At 43.8% G+C, this 23,405-nt stretch overlaps 1 protein-coding gene across 1 annotated transcript in view; it reads right to left on the minus strand.

The window, feature by feature from the left end:
• The window catches only part of LOC144818664 (uncharacterized), a 189,568-nt gene that overhangs the window by 40,596 nt on the left and 125,567 nt on the right, over positions 1-23,405 (minus strand). Inside the window, exon 4 of the mRNA XM_078676310.1 lies at positions 20,991-21,121. Within this exon, the coding sequence (XP_078532436.1) occupies positions 20,991-21,121 (131 nt within the window). The remainder of the gene's footprint in view (positions 1-20,990; positions 21,122-23,405) is intronic.

Below are 23,405 nucleotides of genomic sequence, written 5' to 3' on the forward strand. Positions count from 1 at the left end.
GTGTGGAAAAGTAAATTTTGTCATGTTCTATGTCCCTACGTGTCATCCATCATATGTTATGTATGCATGATTAAATATGCATATGCATTCTCCATGTCCGATTAATGACGCAATTACAGTTGTGTCCACCTCTAGTATGCCAGTTTCCAGTCCTCGTGAATACTACGAATATCAGGCCTATGTAAAGCTACGTTGCCACGTTTCTCAGTGTGCACGTTATTTCATTATAAAGTCCCCGTTTCTAGGCCTCAAAAGGGCCCGGACACCAGATTCAGCTCCTGTCTCCTGAACCCTCGCTGAGGAGCGATCCAGCCCCCACCTGTATCCTCGACCTTTCACTTACTTCCTGCCTCGCAGTGCCCGGTGCAGCTTGGCTCTGCCTCTGAGTCTGCCAAGACTATGTTATGATTCCAGTTATCAGTTCAGTCCTCCTTCCCTGCATTCCTAAGCTACTGAACTGCATCAATAGTTTCCGTCATTGTCTAGCCTATTCGGCCCCATGTTAAGAGAAATACTGTATTTAATGGTCATTTAATATTCTTCATCACGCACTACATGTAGAATAAATGCATGGTCCAGTCTTAGAGTCTGTTAGCTTTTCCCCTCATGACTTCTAGTTTATATCAACATGTTCCCTAAACATTAGATACCAGATAGGGTTTAGGTACATGTCGCTCCGACCCTCCAGACTTCAGTCTCTGCTCCTAGCACAGAGTTCATAGCCCCCAGCTTCTCCTAGTAACACGTCATTGCCAGTTTGCGCGCACCGTCAGATTAGAGGTCCCGGCTCCTTAGGTAGCCCCCTCCAATGTTTCCGCCCATTCATGACATATTCTGTTACGTTTGCATCACATGTCTATGTATACGCCCCGTTACACCTCTTTTTACCCTTATCTTTCGCGACTGCTACGCGTCACACTTTCTGCTCCACCCACTGCTACGCCTACTGCAATGTAATGCTATGTGTTCACGTTATGTACATATGCTCATGTATTGTTATTAAAAGTCAGCGCGCTCATCCCAGATCCAGCCCCAGCAGCTGCTGGGCCCTGCCATCCTATTCCTATGCAGGTCGTCCTGTTCCTGTCCTTATGCTGTATTAAACCTGCAAAAACTCCTACTACCTCGAATCTTGACTCTTATTTATTGAGCTATCTGTTATGATATATGTCTAGTCAAAAAGAGAGGTATTATTTATTTATTTACCACAGAATGGCGCCCGAATAGGGACTTGCCCTTTCCCCACGCGTCGGTGAAGCCACGCCGACCCCCTGACCCTCTGCAGTCGTGACGGAACTCTTCTGCGCAGTGGCAGATATTTCTGCTCAAGTATCCCTCAGGCCCACGGAGGAGACGGAGGAGGCGGTCCAGCATCCAGACGAGACGGTGGAGGAACGCGGCGAGTCCCGACCAGAGCCCAAGCCAAGAGTACAAGGTCCGAGGTATCCGGAGGTCCACCCGTAACTGAAGTCCGAAGTTCGTCGTCATCGTCGTAACAGTGCAGTCCAGTCCGAGGCCTTCCGTTCTTGCTGCCCGGTGAGTACCGTTACTGGGGTGGTATCTAGACAGAGTCAATTTAAATTGACTCTGGTCTGTGGGTTGGTGGTACACAGTCCCACAAACGAAGTGTCCACTTCGGTGGATGCGGGTCCTGACGTGTCTCTTTAAGAGACCGGTAAGTTTCGTACTGTTTCAGCAGTGCATCTAGTTTCTGTTCTAGTCAGTTCTGTTCTCGAGAAAATTTATGTGTTCTGTTCTCAGTATTTCCAGGTAGTATTCTGTTCGAACTGATTATTTTAAATGTTTTTCATGTATTTTAATGTTGTGGTATGAATGGGGAATAAGTATCGTGTTCATTGTGTATTGTATTGTGTCTAGATTACAGTTCAGTCATGCCCATATTTTCCAAGTTACGTCAGTTAAAAACTAGAAAGGGTCTGCTGGAAGCAGCAGTTCCCGTCCCGCCTAGGGACAGTCCAGGTCACTTTATGTACCAGAAGCATGGCATAAGTGCCATATTGTATCTAGATTTATGGGTAGAGTATACCAAACAGTTAGAAGAAAAGTATAGATGGCCCGTATCGGGTACATGGGATGCCGAATGCATCATGCGAGTAGAAGAAGCATTATGGAAAAAGAAAGCCAGACAATCACAGAAAGATGCCATTGAGTTATGGCGCAAAGAAGCTCATAAAAGAACCGAAAAAGAAATCAGAAAGTCAGAACTAAGTAGAGAATCCCAAGAACGAGCCCAAGAAAGGGAATTAATCGAGATAGGTGAACGAGTTAGAACTGAGCAATCAGACAGACAGAGGCATGCCCTTATTAAGGGTATGTATCCTCTTCTTGCCGAGGGCTTGCCAAAAGCGACCCCGGAGGCATCCAGTAATTTCCCGCCACCATTAGTTCCGACCAAGCTACGTCACAAACCGACCGCAGCTGATATTTTCATCTCGTCCTATTTGGACGACACAATCCCTGAATATGTAAATCCTGTCCGCGCTCCGCCAGTCCCTGTAAATCAGGTAATTCCTACTCCCCCAGACACCGGGGTGCCCTTAACAGCCCCCCCGGGTCAGCCCGCCATACAAGTCCAGCCCACGTTACAATTACCCACCCTGCCAGGACGAAAAGCATCAGTTGATGATTCTAGTTTAGGGGCTGCAGGAGGAGGTCTTCCTCAAACCCCGCCGCCATACAAGCGCTTATCAGCACTCGAATTACATGCTCAAGCATCACAGCGTACTCCTAAAAGTAATAAGTCTGTTGCAGAGATCAATTTTTTGTTTAAATTCTAATAAAATTGACCTATATGGTATTCAACCGAGACCCTCTCCAGACTTAATTTTATGAATTAATTTCATAAACTACAATATTTTCTCAGGACCTCGTTGAGGCCACCAAAACCATTGTTATTTTTACAAATGTTGCAGAGATCAGGCAAACCCTTGGCGAATGTGTCTATGACCCAGTTCCAGGCGAGTTTAATATGGTTTTATATTCCGTACGCGTAAGGAGAGTGACCGAGTATCTAGTCACCCTACCGAATGTGAAAGAAGATCTAGACAGGATATATCGTTTCATCCGTACAGGGGATGACCCACAAAGTATTAGTGATGCCATGTCTCAAAGGAAAGCCGAGATTCAGCGCATGATATTAAAGTTCTTAATTAACTGTCTAATAAGAGAACAGGATCATCCGTCTAAAGACCCGGAAGAAATGAAAACTCTAACAAAGTGGAGTGATAATATAGCCGAAGGAAAGCACAATACCATTGGTGCCATGGAAAGTATGTACAAGAAAATCCGTAGAGAGATAATAAAGATACACGAACAGCGTAAAGCAGCACAAGTAAGCGAGAAAGAAAGTACCTCTGATCCTGAAGAAGAAGACGATGAGAATACCGCCAGAATAGCGTATGTAGGAAAATCTAGATTTCCAGATCGCCATTTACGTCTAGAACACAAGCCAATTTTCCATCATTCAGCACCAGAACAAGGTTCCCTGGAACAAGTATTCCAAGCTACCGATCACATTCTGAAATCACGAATCGGTTATAGTGAGTTAAGTACTATGCACGAACAAGAAATAGTTCGGTCAGCAGTCCGATGGATTACTGATTCTACCACTTTTCCAGACGAAATAGTGGCACAAATGTTTCTGAAATTGGCCCCAGCCGAGCAGCGACTGGTGGGTATGTATATGATCCAGCACCTCATTACTTTGTATGAGGGTCAGCACTCTGATCCAGGTCCGTTACATGATATCCTGAACGAGTTACTCCAGTATAGATGGAAAGGTCTAGGTACCGATTTAATTAGTGTCATTCTAGAACAGCGCCACAAATATAGAACGTTTCTGAACCCGCATTTTGTTCATGTCTCACCCCCAGAAAGTAAACCCTTTTACATAGAAAGACAGAACCCGTTACGAGAAGTGCATCCAGTTAAGACAGAGGACGGTGAAATGCAACGAGTGTTTGTTTACACTCCGATTACAAAGATGGAACTCCTCGAAATGAAGAAATTAATTCCCTGTCATGACAAAGATCCAGCAGGGTTCCATAGAGAAGTAAAAGACATGCTCCGTATGGGAGAGTACACTTACCCAGATATCATTAAAATGTTAAAGGTCTTGTTGCCCGCCGGGGTGTATGAAAAGCTCAAAGAGAAAGAATGGGAGGTGGGAGAGAAAAAGATAGATTGGGCAGTCCTAGAAGCAGAAGATAAGGCACGAGTACCAGGTACCGGTCTAGGAGAGAAATGTAAAGAATTACCAGAATTATTGATTCAAGTTTTACCCAGATTATTGACAACTAGAAAGGAAGACTGGGATGCAATCTCAGCCTGTAAACAGAAGCAAGATGAAGATATTAGTGATTTTTATTCTAGATTTGAAAAGTGCTTTAGCATCAATAGTGGCCTCAAGACAAGTAGTGAGTCGTACCCTCACCTTTTCGTTACTAAATTAGTCGAGAATTCAAGTCCACCAATTAAAAACCGAGTTCTGAAAGTCGAAAGTACCTGGCAAGCTAATACTCCGTCCCAGATGCTCCAGATGCTCCAGTATCACCAGAATAGAATCAGAGAAGAACAAGAACACGAAAGAAAACGTATGAAAGATACAAAAATGAAAGTGCTAGTTGCACAATCTGTTCCTCACGACAGTCAGAAGAGGGGTCCGAATCAAGTCAGTCATCCTGCAGCTCCCGTTAAAGGGAATTGCAATTATTGTAAACAGCCAGGTCATTTTATAAATGAGTGTGCAGTCCTGAAACACAACATAGCTACTGGTAAGACTAAAGAAAGACCACGTCCGCCTAGACAAGAACAAGTTTCACAGATTCCTCAGCCACAGAATGCACCACAGGCACCGCAGCCTATTGCTGCAACACAGCATGTTACATCGCAGATGTACCAGTATGCACAGTCTGAGTATCCAGAGTATCAGCAGTATTCATGAAACAGCCTAGAGAGGGAGGTAGGCTTGCCTCTCATCGAGATACCTGTAGATCAAGAGGGTCCCTATGTTCACGGTCAAGTATTAGGGAAAGACAGAAAGTTTTTGATTGATACAGGGGCAAGTAGGACCACAATTAGTCACGCCGAAGTTCCAGGGGCTCCGCTCTCAGGCTCAAGAAATGTTTACCTTGGATTTTCAGGAAAGCCTATCGTAAATGAGATTTCAAAGCCAGTCACTCTAGAAGTAGGTCCATTGTCCCGCACTACTGATCTGTTACTTACTAAGTCATGTCCAGAAAATCTGTTAGGCATTAAAACACTGAAAGAGTTAGGTGCAGTTATATGCTGTTCCCCAGAGGGAATACGATTGTTCCTACGTGACTTTAAGGGTCACTATGTATTACGAGATTTTGATCCAAGACTGTCTAATGTTCCACAGCATTTATGGGCGCAAGGTCCAACTGATGTAGGTTACATGCAAATCACACCCCATCGTGTGACTCTCAAACCAGGTGTAGTGTTACCACGAATCAGGCAGTATAGATTGCCACCTGAGGCTGTAGCAGCCTTATCCAAAATTATAGACGAGCTCATGGCTCAAGGAGTAGTTGTAGAAACTGACTCCAATGTATGTAACTCTCTGATCATTCCAGTCATGAAACGTACTGATCCAAATGCACCCCCAGTATATCGATTAGTGATTGATTTACGAGAACTTAACAAATGTATTATTCCTCAGTACCCAGTTGTCCCAGATATCTCTTCCCTATTGACAGCCATTGATTCCGAAGCCATGTTCTTTACAGTAATCGATCTTAAGAATGCATTTTTTAGTGTTCCCATCCATCCAGACAGCCAGTTTCTTTTCGGATTTTGTTTAAATGGAAGGAGCTATATGTTTACACGAGCTCCTCAAGGTTTCACAGAAAGTCCTAGTATTTACAGTCAAGCACTTAAGAGACAACTAGACAACATTCACATGCCAACTGACACTGCCCTGCTCCAGTATGTCGATGATCTACTGATCACAGCCCGTTCTGAACGTGCTTGCGAGCGGGCATCCCTTACAGTCTTGTATTTCCTAGCCGAGATGGGGCACAAGGTGTCCCCTTCGAAGCTTCAATTCTGTGTCCAGCAAGTGGTTTACTTAGGACACTTGCTGTCCAAGAGGGGTAGGCAGTTGACACCAGACCGTATCCAGTTAATAGCGAGTCTTCCTCAGCCCAAGACCCAGAAGGAGGTACGTGCCTTTATCGGCCTTACTTCTTATTGTAGACAATGGATTCCTCAGTACGCATTTCTAGCCAAGCCACTGATACAGTTAACGACACAGGAGGCAGCCGTATCGACTGTCCTCCCTTGGACATCTGAACATACACTTAGTTTCAACGAGTTAAGGAAAGCTTTATGTCAAGCTCCAGTTCTAGCTACACCGAACTACAGTAAGCCTTTTACACTTTTCGTCACTGAACGCGAAGGTACAGCATTATCTGTTCTCACACAAGATCAAGCAGGACAAAACAAGCCCTGTGCTTATTTTTCTAGCACATTAGATCCAGTCGCCCAGGCGTTGCCTGCGTGCCTCAAGTCAGTTGCAGCCACAGCACTAGCTATCAGACAAAGTGATTCCATAGTTTTAGGACACTCCCTGACAGTACGAGTTCCACACTCCGTGGAAGTTCTTTTAAACCGAACACAAACTCAGCACTTGACAATTGCACGTTTAACAGGTTATGAATTGACACTGTTCCAGCCACACATAGAAATCAGACGCTGCAACATCCTGAACCCTGCTATATTGTTACCATCAGCTAATTCAAATTCTGGCACACATGACTGTGTGGAAGTAGTTAACATTACGACAAAGCCAAGGCAAGACCTGACAGACATTCCGTTACTAGATCCCGACCTGACACTTTATGTGGATGGGTCATGTATGAGAACAAGTACAGGAGAACTAGTCGCCGCGTATGCAGTGACTACTGACACTGACGTTATTGAAACACACCGTATTGACACTCTGTCCGCTCAAGCAGCAGAGCTAGTTGCTCTGACACAAGCCTGTATACACGCCAAGGAAAAGAAAGTTAATATTTACACAGATTCACGCTACGCATTTGGAGTCGTACACAACTTTGGAGTGCTCTGGCAGGAGAGAGGTTTCATGACTTCTCATGGAACCAAGATTCAGCATGGTCTCCTTATTCAAGCTCTGTTAGATGCCATACACTTACCGGCATCCATTGCTATCATGAAGTGCAAGGCACACACGAAAGTCACTGACATTATTTCCCAGGGTAATGATCTAGCAGACCGCACAGCCAAGCTTACAGCACAGACTCTAGACATTCCAGTTAATCCGACACAGACACACACTCCAGATCCGATTACATGTATGACAGTTAAGGACCCCACCCAGGATGTCATAGATATCCAGTTACATGCTACTCCCGATGAAATCAAGAAATGGTCTGAACAAGGAGGGGTCCAGACAGATCAAGGATGGGTGACGAAGGGAAGAACCACATGGTTTCTCCCCGACTCTATGGTTCAAGTCATTATCAATACCGCACATAGTCCAGCACATTTAGGAGAAAAAGCAATGTTAGACAGTATCCAGAACATTTGGTTCAACAAGCATTTACGAGCTGCAGCCAAGCAGAAAGTCCGTACCTGTATGATATGTTGTCAGTTTAATCCAGGTAAAAGTGTCCCGGTGGAACAAGGGGGATTCCAGCCTCCTGACCACCCTTTTGAGGTCCTCCAGATGGATTATATTCAGATGGAGCGATGTCGAGGTTTCAAGTATGTTCTTGTAGTTGTATGCGCTTTGTCCAGATGGACAGAAGCATATCCAGTCCCAGATTACACAGCCGCGACCACTGCCAAGCAGTTGGTTCGTGAGTTTTTCCCTCGATATGGACTCCCTAGAGTCGTATATTCTGATAACGGTCAGCCATTCTCATCTGAACTCATGAAAGACGTTTCCCTGTTGTTAGGGTACCAGTGGAAGTTTCATTGTGTACGCCATCCTGAAGCAGCTGGTCTGGTCGAGAGACATAATCAGACTCTGAAAATCCGAATTGCCAAAATATGTAAAGAGAAAGGTGTGGACTGGCTAGTAGCTCTGCCAGTTGCTTTGTTTTATATGCGCATGGTCGCACATTCCAGATCAGGTCTGTCCCCGTATGAGGTCGTTTTCGGCCGCCCCCCTAACATGTGGGGTACTCCTAGACCCCGAAGTATTACTGATGTTTCATGTAATATGCTGACAGATTACCTAGCTTCCTTGATGTCTGCCCTCAACTCATGTCGTTCACAGGTTGCCGCCGCATTTCCAGACAATACCGAGGTGGCCCCGCATGAAATCGTTCCAGGTTCAATGGTCCTCGTACGTAACTTCGACAGATCAAGTCCGCTGGAGCCACGTTGGAAGGAGCCCCGTCAGGTCCTCCTCACCACCCGTACAGCCGTGAAATTGGAAGGACGCCGCGGCTGGGTACACCTTTCGCACGTCAAGAAATTCTACGGATTAAAGCCGGTCTCCAAGAACATTTCCCAGGATTTAAAAATTTGTCAAAACATTGTTCCTAAGGACTGTCCCGCAAATGACATTGACACAACCCCTCCCCTGTTAGAGAAAACTCCGCAGCAGGAGTATAAGCAAAAGCTACGGTCTAGTAAAATAAGTCAGCCAGTTTGATTGTCTAAGTCCTCCCCTAGGTGAAACGGTTAGACTGTTTCTGACATGTATAAAATAGACCCCCATAGTGAGAGAGTTAGTCAAAACTCAATCCGATGTATCGTTTTTCTAAGTTTCATATTATTTCTCAGCCTTTTGACTTCCTGCACTAGTTACGCATTTTATCTGTGTTTTCCAGTTCCTCATGTAAATAAGTCTGCTAATGCTACAATAGAGCACACGTTTAGTGATCTGCCTCCTCATGAATATTCATACCGCCTCGCTATGAGTAACAATACTTTTATCCGCATGTTGCATTATTCACACCAGACCAGCAATGCCACTAATTGTTGGGTGTGTGGTCGACTCCCCCCTTTCCAGACACCGAAGGGAGTTCTGCCACTCTTTCCTTATCCTTTTTCACATAATGGTTCGTGTGGAGCATGGTCCACGTTAACGTCATCCTCAACAGATATGTCTTTTCTTAACAGTACATGTTTCCCAGACAAGCAAGGTCTCCCTCACCGAATAGGTTTAGATCTAGAAAATGAAGTGTATAGTTTAGGTAATTATTCTTCGAATTTCATGGTCTTGAATGTTCAGTCTGATATTACTCCAGACTCACCTGCTATTTCAGTATTACCAGTCAAAGGCGAATTATGTGTTCGTAATTATGGTTCTGTACATGTAGGACATAGTGATTGTACTACTGTTGTCAAGTATAGTGACAGTGGGAAATCTATTTTTAAAGCTTCACGTCATTCTTATTTTGTTTGTGGTCAAACTGCATATGTTCGTCTGCCCCTCGATTGGGAGGGAACCTGTTACATTGCCTTCCTACTGCCACCTGTTTTTCTAGCCCCACCTGACTACCATAGGAATTCCTACCTAGTACATACTAGACACAAGAGAAATCTCCCGATTGTCGACTATACTGAAACTGCTGCAGAGCAATTCATTGATATTGATAAAGGTGTTTTCCCTTATTTAGGTACAGTTGTAAATAGTAAGCTAATCCGTAGGTTAACAAGAACCCTTGAAGCTGCAGTAGATGAGACTGCCTCCGCTCTAGGTAACTTAACCGAAGAGCAATCCTTTATGAGAATTGTTGTGCTCCAGAATCGTCTCGTCCTTGACGTCATACTGGCCGATAGGGGCGGGGCCTGTAGACTCATCGGATCCAGTTGCTGCATTTTCATTCCAAATAACGCGCCGTCTGTTTATTCAGCTATAACCAGACTCCATAAAATTGCCCATCTGTTACACCAAGATCCAGGCACCTGGACATGGTCCGGTTGGTTCTGGAATATAATTTCCGCCTGGGGATGGAAGGTCCTGTCCTTTCTAGGTATCGCAGTAGCGATCATATTCAGCTGCTGCCTCTGTATACAATGTGGCCCTGCGATTTGCGGTATGTGTGCTACCTCTTGTATTCCTAGTCCCAAGCCCCGTTCTAAATCTCGTTCCAAGACAATTCGAGATGAACAAATGGTACTGTATGAAATGATAGATGGTATCATGAATATTGATGTTTCCTGATGGAAACGTAGTGACAAGGAGGGAATGTGGAAAAGTAAATTTTGTCATGTTCTATGTCCCTACGTGTCATCCATCATATGTTATGTATGCATGATTAAATATGCATATGCATTCTCCATGTCCGATTAATGACGCAATTACAGTTGTGTCCACCTCTAGTATGCCAGTTTCCAGTCCTCGTGAATACTACGAATATCAGGCCTATGTAAAGCTACGTTGCCACGTTTCTCAGTGTGCACGTTATTTCATTATAAAGTCCCCGTTTCTAGGCCTCAAAAGGGCCCGGACACCAGATTCAGCTCCTGTCTCCTGAACCCTCGCTGAGGAGCGATCCAGCCCCCACCTGTATCCTCGACCTTTCACTTACTTCCTGCCTCGCAGTGCCCGGTGCAGCTTGGCTCTGCCTCTGAGTCTGCCAAGACTATGTTATGATTCCAGTTATCAGTTCAGTCCTCCTTCCCTGCATTCCTAAGCTACTGAACTGCATCAATAGTTTCCGTCATTGTCTAGCCTATTCGGCCCCATGTTAAGAGAAATACTGTATTTAATGGTCATTTAATATTCTTCATCACGCACTACATGTAGAATAAATGCATGGTCCAGTCTTAGAGTCTGTTAGCTTTTCCCCTCATGACTTCTAGTTTATATCAACATGTTCCCTAAACATTAGATACCAGATAGGGTTTAGGTACATGTCGCTCCGACCCTCCAGACTTCAGTCTCTGCTCCTAGCACAGAGTTCATAGCCCCCAGCTTCTCCTAGTAACACGTCATTGCCAGTTTGCGCGCACCGTCAGATTAGAGGTCCCGGCTCCTTAGGTAGCCCCCTCCAATGTTTCCGCCCATTCATGACATATTCTGTTACGTTTGCATCACATGTCTATGTATACGCCCCGTTACACCTCTTTTTACCCTTATCTTTCGCGACTGCTACGCGTCACACTTTCTGCTCCACCCACTGCTACGCCTACTGCAATGTAATGCTATGTGTTCACGTTATGTATATATGCTCATGTATTGTTATTAAAAGTCAGCGCGCTCATCCCAGATCCAGCCCCAGCAGCTGCTGGGCCCTGCCATCCTATTCCTATGCAGGTCGTCCTGTTCCTGTCCTTATGCTGTATTAAACCTGCAAAAACTCCTACTACCTCGAATCTTGACTCTTATTTATTGAGCTATCTGTTATGATATATGTCTAGTCAAAAAGAGAGGTATTATTTATTTATTTACCACAGAAGTCCCCATCCAACAAAAAAAACCTGGGGTAAGTGCCAGCCAGTTGGAGAATCTATGACCGATCTCACTCCTACCTTTGTTGCCAAAATTGCTGAAAAAACGGTTAATGCTCAATTAACAATGCACATGAACCAGGTCAGTCTACTCCACCCCACGCAATCGGGCTTTCGGGCAACATATTCCACAGAGTCTGCGCTGCTTCTATTCACTGAAACCATCCGCAGAAAGGTTGATGAAGGACAAACGGTGGCTCTGATTCTGTTGGACCTCAGGGCCGCATTCGACACCATGGCCCATTCCATACTCCTTCAGCGCCAAAAATCATTGAAAAATACGGCATTAGTCTTGTGTCATATGTGGATGACACGCAACTTGTAGTATCTCTGTCCCAATCTCAGGAAGAAGCTGCCAGTAACTTCTCCACATGCCTACAAGAGCTTGCAGTCTGGGTGTCTCACAACTGCTTAAAGCTGAATGGCGGCAAGACCGAGGTCCTAATTGTGGGTAAAGCTCCCTCGATATGGTCACCAAGGTGGTGGCCGCAGACCCTGGGTACCACCCCCACCCCAAATGAACAGTTAAAGAGCTTGGGGGTGTGGTTAGACTCTAATCTCTTTTGATCACCATACCAGGACTGTGGCTGAGAAGTGCTTTGGCATAATGAAAGGCCTTTGGAAGACTCTAGATGTGCTCCTGGTAGCTGCCAGGAAAACCCTAGTCCACGGACTTGTCACCTCTCGCTTGGACTATAGGAATGCACTCTACATAAGCGCCAGTAGTAAGAACGTTCAAAGACTGTAATACATTCAAAACGCGACTGCCTGCCTAGTCCTGATGCTTCCTAGGAGAGCCTAGTCCAAAAATGCCCGAACTACTTTACATTGGCTCCCGGTTAGGGAAAGAATCCTATTTAAGGCCCTATGCATTAGTTAACGGATCCTGATGAGAAAAGGTCCGAATTACCTACACAATCTACTGTTCCCCTATACTCCTAACAGGTCCTTACATTCGAGGGGCTCGGGGCTGGTTCAAGTCCCAGTAATAAAAAGAATGAGAATGGGGGGTTGATATTTTTGCTACCTGGCCGCAAAACAGTGGACCATGCTTCCACCAGATCTTCGGATGGAACAATCAGAAAACATTTTCCGGAAAAACTAAAGACATGGCTCTTCCAGATATAGACCCTTTTATGTTTTAGCCTGCTTTCTATTGCATCTTATGTAGCATCTTCCGGCAGCAGCGCGGGGACACAATAACTTGTGTAACCAGGCGCTTTACAAGCTCTTTTATTATTATTATTATTATTTTCTTTGGGTAAAAGTCGACCCAGAGAGAACCTATATGTGTTAGTCACCAACTTTTGCCTCCCTTTATCATGTGATACAAGGGAAGCTCTGCAAATAATATAACACATCAACACATATAAATCGTGTATACATGTATAATACTTATGCCACAGTTAAAGAATATTGACCACAGGGGACACAAAGATGCTGTTTGTGCTCACTGGAAACTTGGGTATGGCTCAAATGCCTTACATAAAAAAAAACTTACATGAGTTTAATTGCTGGTGCAATGTTTTCAATACCTAAAAGAACATTCTTAAATGGGTGATTACTTCAGACACAATAGACTAAGGACCTAAAGGATGATAAGTTAAATAACAGGCATCTGATTCTTGATCCTTTCCCTATGGGTGCCATGTACATGAACTGTTAATTGAAAAGGGAAGTAATGCTGCTTATCGCAATATTGTACCCGGATCCTGCTGACACAATTTCATGTTTGCACAGCTCTTTGGCTCATCTTACTGAGATTTGTTTATAATCAGTAGATCACAGGTCTAAATCGTTGTAGGAAATCTTCTGTGTTCCACATTTCCAAGTTATACAAAATTAGTGCATTTGAATACAGTCACAAAAATAGATATTTTCAAATTCGAAGTAGGGGTATTGGGAGGTATGGCTGTTTTGATGGTTTAGGGATGAGTGGGGTTATAGATTATACTGCTTTGTATAGTGCAATAATCACCCAAGACTACTTTAAACTTTTCTTTTTTCCCTAGAGTATATGAATATATATATATGTTTGACTTGCCCTATATATGCTTACCTTGCATTGTAAAGGCATACGTGGTAAAGGTATATGCGAGGTAAAGGCAAAAGATTGCGTTGTGAAGGCAATGCAGGGTAAAGGCATTATGCGGTAATGAATGAATTGTAATAATAATCCACATTTGTAAAGCGCGAACAATCACCCGTAAGGGTCTCCAGGCGCTGGGGGGCGTCGCGAAGATTAAGCAAGCTACTGCCCAGAGTCACATGGTGCTGGGCTAATCTGGTGCCGGGGATCGAACCGTGATCCCCAGATTCCAGCGTCAGTCGCCCTGCACGTGGCGCCACACCACTGCCTCCTGGTAAAGGCATGCTTTGTAAATATATGTGTGGTTTTGTCATAAAAACATCTTATATTTGCACTCTTTGGCATCAAGCTGCACATGAGCCATCACCAAAACGCGCAGAACTGGATTATCACACCATTACTAAACCCTTGTCGGTCCATTCTCCTTCTGGCCTATACCACTTCACCTTCCATACTACATCTTAAGGAGCTCTTCCTCCAGACTCACTAAACCTGCCCATGTAAGCACGACCCAAAATTCATGTAACTAACTGTATTCTTTTACAACACTACTGCTATCTGATAAAAGTGTACTACGACAATCAAACAATAGTAAGATATACATTTTGTATTGCAAGCACTCCGTTCAGTTTTTAGCACAGAGACAATAAGGATGCAAATCAGCAGTTGACTAAAGTATGGGCATCAATAACAATGGACTACTTTCCTCTAGTCTAAAAACTGAATTCAACTAAGCGAAATACCAAAGCAGTTCTCACAATACATCAAGCATGGTGTCGCTGCGGACATGATGGCGGCGATCTACCGGATGGCCCACTCTGGCAACCGCTCTAACCCAGTGATAGGGAGAAACCCCTAAAAGAGGTGAAGTTGAACCGTTGGACTCGGGCAAGGTTGTCTCGCAGCCAGCGTCAAGATAGAGTGGCGCAGAAAAAGGCTAGCTTCCTGCGTGGCCAGCAGGCTGAGGGTGGAAACTGAAGAGCGTCCACAGAGAACTGAAAGTGCAGAATGACCCACACTTCTACACTATGTCAATCAAAAAATAAAGATGCAACAAACAAAATAGACAAATAAAGTTGCCCAGCATCCTAACTGAAACACATAAATATCACTAGAAACTTATTCTGGACTCAACAGACTGATAACCATGTGCAAAGCCAGAGCAAAGGGTGGAAACTGCACAGCGTCCTCGAAGGACTGAAAGTGCAGAACAACCCACATCTCTACACTATGTCAATCCTATAAAAAAATGGAATTCTTTAAGGAAAAATTTAATAAAGTTGCCCTGCATACGACTAACTGAAACACTTAGATAATAAATATGGCCACCTTGCATACATCTATGCACAGCTCTTTCAAAGATATACAATAAATCTTCATAGAATAGCCATTTCTGTATGAGATAACCTGTATCGTGGTTAATTGTAGATACCCTCTGTTGGCGAGGCAATTGATAGACAGTTTCCAATCCATCCCGGCGTCCAATGGCATTGATCACTGTTTTTTTTTTTTATAAACACTTGTGGCCCATAAGTAGTCACAGCCAGAATTTAGCGCCCAGTAACCAGAATAACCCTCCCATTCCCACTGCCAATATGTTCCTTCCATTAACAAGTCTGGATAGTAATGATCGACTCCTCTAAATGTCTGCCCCTCTTACTGAAGGTAATAGGAGGGAGCAGCCACTGTCACCAATGTTACCAGAAAATAACGATAGCTTGAAACAGCTGGTAATTTGATAATCGGATTTTAAATTTGTTTGTTGGATTTTGCAGGAGTATCTAAGGTGAAGGATCCTGAATAGTTAAAATGTATTAAATCTTATGATGTAATATTACTTCAAGAAACTTGGGCTTAGGAACCATTTTTTCGTGGATGGGTAGTTTTTATGTTCCTGCGAAAGCTGTCGCCGGGCAGAGCCCAAGGAGGATTGGCAATTTTGATTTATGTATAAAACTTATTTAAAATTACAGTTGTCCCTGTTAAGGGGATTCAGGTGTTATGGGTCGTGGTTTCAGAGCATTTTTTTTTTAAAACTCTTTTTTATTGAAAGATCGCAATACAAACACAGCACTCCGAGCCCCGGAGGCACTGCAAGCAAGTCGTTTCATCATCAAATACGATCAATGAAGTATAGAACTGTACCACCAAATCACCCAACATTCCCCCATCTATCTATACCCCCCTACCTTAACCCCCCCTGCCCTACTACCCCCCCCACACAGTGTCACAATGTCCCCGTACAACACAGAAGCAGAATACATTCACTAAAACTCCATGTACTATAATGCCCATTTGCACCATCACATTGGCCCCTCTTCGTCGCCACGTATCGCTGGCGGCTCCAGCCATATCCCCCGGTAATCTGCCCATCGTTTCCATATCTTGTAATGTTTCTTAGGGCATCACCTGGCTTCAAACACAGGTCGTTCCAATCCCATACAAAAGTCCAGGCCCTGCTTCCATACTGTCACGCTAGGAGCTCGAGGATCTTTCCAGGGTTTCAGAGCATTTTAATTTTTGCTTGGTTCATTTTTTATAATTCGGGGATTAACATGGGTTGTCAAATTTCTGCATTATTTAAGGTATTGACTAGTTTACAGACCAGGGCTTACCATTGGTTGCAGAATTTTAATATTGTACTCGGTGGTGACTTGAATGGCAAGATAGGTCAGACCCGCCTTGGCGAGAATCTATTTGAGAGGAAAGTGTACCCTAACCACATAGAGGCCCATGAAAGAGGTCGGAAGCTGATAAGAGCCCTAGGCCAGACACATTTAATAGACTTAGAATCTTCAGCAGGGCAAGGTCTTCGCTATAAACCAACTTTTATAGGGTGGGTAAAGGAAATAATAATTGATTTTCTATTCCTCTCAAAGTCAATGGGAGCGGGGTGGGCCAATCAGGAAATTTTTACATACTTGTTACAGTGATCACAACCCTATAGAGTTCGAATTATTATAACTCCTGAGAGAAGCAAGAGCAAGAAACCCAGGCTTGACTAGTCTGAGCACTAAAGATAAGGAGCACAGGATTAGATGGTGCAATATTTCGATCCCGGTGTTATTCAAGCCCCTAGTTACCGCCAGCGTTGGCCAGCTTATGAATCCATTACTTAAGAGTAACCCTTCTCCTGAAGTGGTCTTGGTGTCCTTTGGGTCTCTTAATAATTCAGCTAACCAGATCATGAAGAGTCTTTCCACTCCAGGGAAGCAGGTACAATCTGGGTCGTTTGATCATGACTGTAGATTAGTAAACAAGCAACTTAGAGAGGCTCTTAATGGCAGTGAAAAAATCTATGCAGATGTAACTTGGGCAAGAGCAACTATAAGTTGGCCATAACGCTTAGGAAGCAAATCTTAAAGGGAGAGGAATGGGACAGACTAATGAATGCCTGCGTCAAGGCAGACTCCAGGGTTTTTTGGGAGATAGTTAAGGGCAAGAACTCACTGCTAGACGTCTCGGAGGACATGGGTATTAATATTTCCCCAGATCAATGGTTAAATCCCTTCTATAATATCTACTCAGTGGACCTGAGTAGGCACATCGAAAATGATGTGGACACAATTGAGTTACCCCTTGCCATAAGATTTGGGATGGAGGGGGTATGGGTGGCTATTAAGATCAGTCCTCATAACAAGGCTCCTGGTCCCGATTGGGTCCCTATGGAGGTTTATAAATCAAATATCTCATTCTGGGCCCTGCTATTGACTAACACTTTTAATGCAGTAGCAGCTAGAGGTATTCCTAAGGAGTGGAACTCTGCCACACATGTGCCAGTCTTTAAAAAGCTGGACTGCCAGGACCCTAGCTTCTATATATTCTGATATAGCTGCTACTGTTAGCTAAGGCCAGGATGGGGAGTGTACTGACCCCCTTAAACTCCCAAGAGGTGTTAGCCAAGGGTGCAATTGGCACCCCTCTTATTCTTATTGTACATCAATGGACTGAATCATTACTTGAGCTCCAATGGAAAGGATATGCCCAGGGTTAACTCTGTTTTTGTCATGTCTCTGCTATGTGCAGATGATGTGGTACTGTTATCCTGAACAGCAAATTGTCTCAGGGGACTGGTAGATTCGTTTTTAAATTTTATGAATGATATTGACCTAGACACCAACTTCCCATAAACCCATTTAATGATTTGTGGGACGATGAACTCTAAGGTTAGGCCTTTAACTATTAAGGGCTAAGCTATTTCGCTGGTTAATTCTTTTCCATACCTGGGTGTTACTTTCGATCAAAACTGCAACTGGAGCTCCTGTCAGTTTAATCAAGCTTGTGGTGCCCTTTTTTAGGTTTTCTGCGTCTATTGGAAATAAACCTATAGTTCCTCTTCTCCAAATTTATAGTTAGAATTGATTTTCTAGTAAATCGCTTGGGGTTGGTACAACTAGCCCAAGCACTTTTATCCATGATAAACTGGATCTGGGGTTTGTTAAAGGCTTTATAAAACTAGCCTCACTTCTCTTATGGATCTCAGTCAGACCATACAGCTTTCAACAGGGAAGTAATCCAGGATTGTCTTCATTGCGAATTGGGGCATAAATACAATGGTTGGCTTATATTAGAGATTGGGCCATTAAACTGGAGCGTCCAGAGTTGTAGTATACCGCCCATTCCATTGTTAAAGCTAACGGGAAAAGGCTGAAAGAGACTTTTTTTTAACTTAGTCATGGAAGTGAGGGAAACCAGGGCACTGGATAAACCGATAATGAGAGCTTATAAGAAAATAAAATAAAATTCTGGTTTTGAGCCTTCTCTTCCCCTAGTTAAAAATCCATGGGAGAGTCTTTGTTTATAAGGTTGTGGTTGGGCTGAATACGGTGCAGATTATGTTTTCCTCCTGGACAATTTGATTGTAATTTTAATTTAACTTGCCCCTGTGCTGGCATCACGCTACAGACCTTTGATCATTTGGTGTTATTTTGTCCGATGTACAACTACCCACGCAGGAGCTTTTGGCTCCCCATTCTAAGATTCTCAGTTTAGGCCTGCTTTTCTCCATTTACAGATGCTGGCTGACCCAGCCGCGTGTTTGTTTATGGAAACAATAGTTCGGTTTGTCCCATTAGCAAAACGGTAGTAGGAGAAAAGTTTTTCTTTGCTCCCTTAATGATGAATTGTCTTAGCTTAAATTACCTTGTGTCCCCCTCAGGGACCCTATTTTTAGCACAGGACCCTAATGGGCCAAACCGAACCGTTGTTTCCCTAAATATATGTTAACCCCAGGTTCTTCTAACGGAGTACCCTTGTTCTACCATACTAGGCTGGCCCAGCCATCACAGCTGAAGTTGAGTCCTTCTTAAAAAGTTCCATAAATATCCAACTAAATCCGCTAAAAGCAGGATGTTCTTTTCTTCTGTTTTTTAGATTCCGTTTTAAGCTATTTTTTTATATATTGTATATTTATTTATGGCTCTGAATTTTGATGTGTGCTATATTGTCTGAGCTTTTAACTACACTTTTAGGATTATTAATTAATAATCGAATAAAGAATTATTGATTGTTTGGAACTGTCTGAACTATAGCATTAGCGCAGCAAGGTGAAGGTTTGCCAGTATATGAATGAACATTTTCATTTTAAAAGACTAAGTAAGGGAATGCCTGGTCACACTGAAGTAGGCTCGCAACACTCCCAATTGGTGGATCACAGTAGTACACTACTTCATGACTGAGCTGAATAGCAGAGTGTAAGTAATGAATGGCAAGAATCATAATGAGTCCCAGGGACAAACACTGGATAACAGTGGCATAGATTAATCCCTTCCACGCTGATGACGAGCTCAGCTCGTCATGAGGTACACCTCTCGTATGCTCATGACGAGCTGAGATTGTCATGAACCGCGGGATTCCGCGATTCTCAGCGCACAGCGGGAAAACGCGCTGCGCGCATGTGGTTAAGCAGTGCTTGGCAGTAAGTGAGTCAGTGCTGCTTTACGGGCTTAAAGATGCCCCTTTCAGTGGCCTGTCAGCGTGCACCCAGTCTCTCTTAATGTCTGTAATCTTTCCTTTTGTTCTTCCTGTCCTGCTGGTCCCAGAGACTCCCACAACTGAGCCCACAGCAAGAGGAGGAGCTTAAGTGACTGCAATGTTGGTGATGCCAGTTTGGTGAAGAAGTGGGTGAAGGGGGAGGGGGAAGAATCCTGTGATGAAAATTATTAGGACACAATCCACTGCCCTGGGGCAGCTAGATGTCCCAAATTTGTCTAGACAACCTTTTTTTTTTTTTTAATTCTGTCCGACATCCTGACCTTTTTTTAACCAAATAAAAAACGTCCCTGTTCTGAAAGAGGGCGGGGAAGGCGAGTGCCAACAATGCTGCTCATACTCACACTTACATCAGACCATGTCTTATGATCACTCATTAAGGGATGATATGAAAGACTGAATCATATAACAAAACAGTTACTAAGGTCTTTCACCAATCTCGGAGGAAAAACTTACATTGTCATGCCATAGGTCACACAGCATGTCACATCTATGTGGCATGTTCTGTTTTAGATCATCATTTTAATTACAGTTTTTTTGAACACGTAGACCAATTTTGAAACTAGTATGAAACTGAACAAGTCAGCATCACGTGGTTCAAAACAAAAACCAGCTCAGCAGATTCTCACTGCTCAGGTTTACAAAGCCAACTTGTCTTCACTCCGATGTCGTGTCATTGTAGAAAGATGTAAAACTGAATCACACAATTTACATTCCAGTTTGTGGGACAAATTTCTCAATTGTGAACTGACCATCTCGCTGTTACGTGAAGAGCCTGTACTGTCTACAAGGCTCCTCGCTATGAGAGCCCTTTTATGTTGGAGAGTGAGGTCACTGAAGCCCACTGATGATTTGACACACCAAACCTACAGTCTATGCTGTGGACTGTCCCAATTTTGGGTTCTCTAAATCCAGTAATTTAACCACTTTTTCCTCCCAAAATGGGGCCAGTGTATGTTCAGAACCCTACTTTCCTCACTGTAGAGGATGTATCTACCCTTGTATTACTGAATTTTTTCTAAACATATGATGAAACGTTTAAAATGAGTCAACAGCAAAGTCCTTTATGAGTTTTACCCCTGTCCTGCCTTTGCAAAAAGTATACTGTTGTAGAAGTGCCATTTCCTCTGGTGCCCCCGTGATGGGTTTTCCAGAGCATGTATGTGTGCCCAACGCGAGATGTTCGGATCCTGAGGAAGGGACAGTCATGAAGAGTACAGACCAGCTAGTGGGACACAAACCAAGAGCGCTCTCAGAACCTAGTGTGGCTAGCAGTGTCTGACACATTTTAGATGGCATTATAGCCATCTTTCAAAGGCAATTAACCACTTATCAAGGTCACACCTAGCTAGTTTTACAAACTGGTTTCAAAAGAAGGAAGCATAACAATGATTACAATAATATGTTATTAATAAGAATGAGAAAAGTATCAGCAAACCTGATCAGCCAAAGTGGGGTTCTTTGAGTAGATCCTGTGTAAAGCACTATGGGCAATCACACAATAAGGACATTTGTTATGAATACTCGTAGCCACAACTATGAGCTCGCGATCAGCTTTGCTGAGATTACCTGCGGAAAAACAAACGCAGAGTTTGTTCTATTTAATAAAGGACTGCCAACCAAAAAAATAATTAGTTCTTAAAATTGCACTCTTTTCACCATACTGAATATACTCTGCCCACCTCCCCCAGGTCATGCACCACTAATTTTCAAACTTCCATGCAGAGATTACCTTAAACCTTGAAGTGACCACTGGCACCGGCTGCCACACTAGTCACATCATATGCGTCGTCTGGAAGCTTAAAGAAATGTGCAGCCAGCTCTCATCACCAGCCCAATACATCACAGCCGGCAGCAACAGACCTTTTCTGGTAATGTACAATAAAGGAAGCCATTTAATGCAGAAGGCAGGCTGCAGGGAACCTCGAGCAGCTACTAAGAAGGCCCGAAGGAACAATTTAGTGGCTGATAGCTACTATCATCTGGCTATTTTTAGGGCAATGTCCTTAACCCCAAGAACCTCACATAATTAAACTGAAATTTCCCCGTAGATTGGTGTACTGTTTGTTGACAGAGATTTCACTTGAACAGCAAAAAAGTTTGCCAAGTACACATAGAAAGAAATGCACTGAAATTAACACAGTAATATACAATAGAATGGCATCCACCAAGGCATACAGCATTTAAAACGTGTGCTGACCTTTTTTAAATTATGCTCGATAAATGTATACATTTTACGGAATGTAAAGAATGGAAGAGCAAAACTAGTTGTCGGGTGAAAACAAGTTATTTTTTCATGCAATCAGTATGTTAGGAGATTTAAGTGAAAATAGTGCCTAAAAGCACAAATGTCAACTGTGATTATCTGATCACGCCGGGCCAGGACAAAGTCACAAATTCAGACCGACTGAGATGGAGTGCGGGCAGAATACAGGGACCAAGTTAGGGCAGCTGAACGAAGTACCTTAAATTCGGGTTACGGAGCATTGATTGGTCCCGCATCAACAATGCGTGGAGCTGCGTTGGCTGAGGGGTCCTGCGTCGGTGATGCGTCGAGCAGTGACTAATCCAAAGAACTGCAGGCCTGCGATACAAGGTTGTGTTTCAAGAAGACGTCATGCACCACCGGTTCTGAGGTGCTGCGGGCTGTGAGAAGAGGTCCTACTTTGAAGATTCGGTCACGCAGCAGCGGTACTTAGGAGCTGCGGGGTCCTGCATTAGGGATTCATATCACTGCAACAAGGCTGCGATTCGTCGCGTCGGTTCTGCCCAAGAGATCACAGCCGGGCTGGCAGAGCATCTTCAGGCCAACTTCTAAGGATCTAGGACTGATCTGGCACCACTTAGTGGGAGAGGGAGGGTATATCAAGACTCACAGCAGGTAGGGTCCCAGTGCTGGGATCAAGGTGGTTGGAGATTTTTCTGTTCCTAAGGCTCTGATCAGGAGGCCAACCACCTAGCACTTGGCGTCACTCTGGTGGCCCGGTTCAAGATGCAGGTCTAGTGCTTTTCACTCAGGCAGTAGGGCAGCAGAGTAGCTGTCATTCCTGCAGAGTAGCATAACAGTCCTTCAGACTCTTCCACCAGTAGAGGTGTATTTAAGAGTTGAGTCGGAGGGCCCAATATTTATACCTGGTGCCAGCTTTGAAGTAGGAGAAGGTTCTGGAGGTTTCCAACCACAGAGGAGTTTGGAATTTCCTGCCTCCCTGCCCTGGCCCCAGCTTGTCTGGGGGCACAAAAGCCTAGGGTCTAATCCTTTGTGAATGTGCTCAGGCAGAGGCTTTGTGATGTGCCAGTGTGGTAGGTGACATCTCTTTCCTCTAATCAAGTCAGAGATGGCAAATCCTGCCAACACCTATTCCCCCTTTGTCTCACTGTCTGGGAGTAATACAGAAAGACCAACTGCTAGCTACACCTAGTCATGTGGGCCAGGATACAGGTTGCAGGCACCAAATGGTTGGGACAAGAAAATGCCTACTTTCTAAAAGTGACAATTTCTGAATTCAGACTTGCAATCCGACTTTACCATTAAAGAGTGTTTAAAATTACAATTCTTTAGACACCAAATTCGATGTTCCTATCTGCTCCCAATTTCTGCTCCCAATTTAAAGTTATCACTTATTAATGTAATAAGGTAACCCAAAATTATCCTATGGGAGAGGTAGGTCTTGCAGTAGTGAAAAACAAATGTAAGAGTATTTCACTACCATGACATTTAAAAGTTAAAAGTACATGTCCAACTTTTTAAATACAGTGCATCCTGCACTACAGGCTGGTTAGAGCCTACCCTAGGAGTGACTTATATGTATTAAAAAGGAAGATTTAGGCTAGCAAAAAGTTTATTCTGCCAGGC

This window comes from Lissotriton helveticus, chromosome 2_1 (genome assembly GCF_964261635.1).
Source record: "Lissotriton helveticus chromosome 2_1, aLisHel1.1, whole genome shotgun sequence".
NCBI lineage: Eukaryota > Metazoa > Chordata > Amphibia > Caudata > Salamandridae > Lissotriton > Lissotriton helveticus.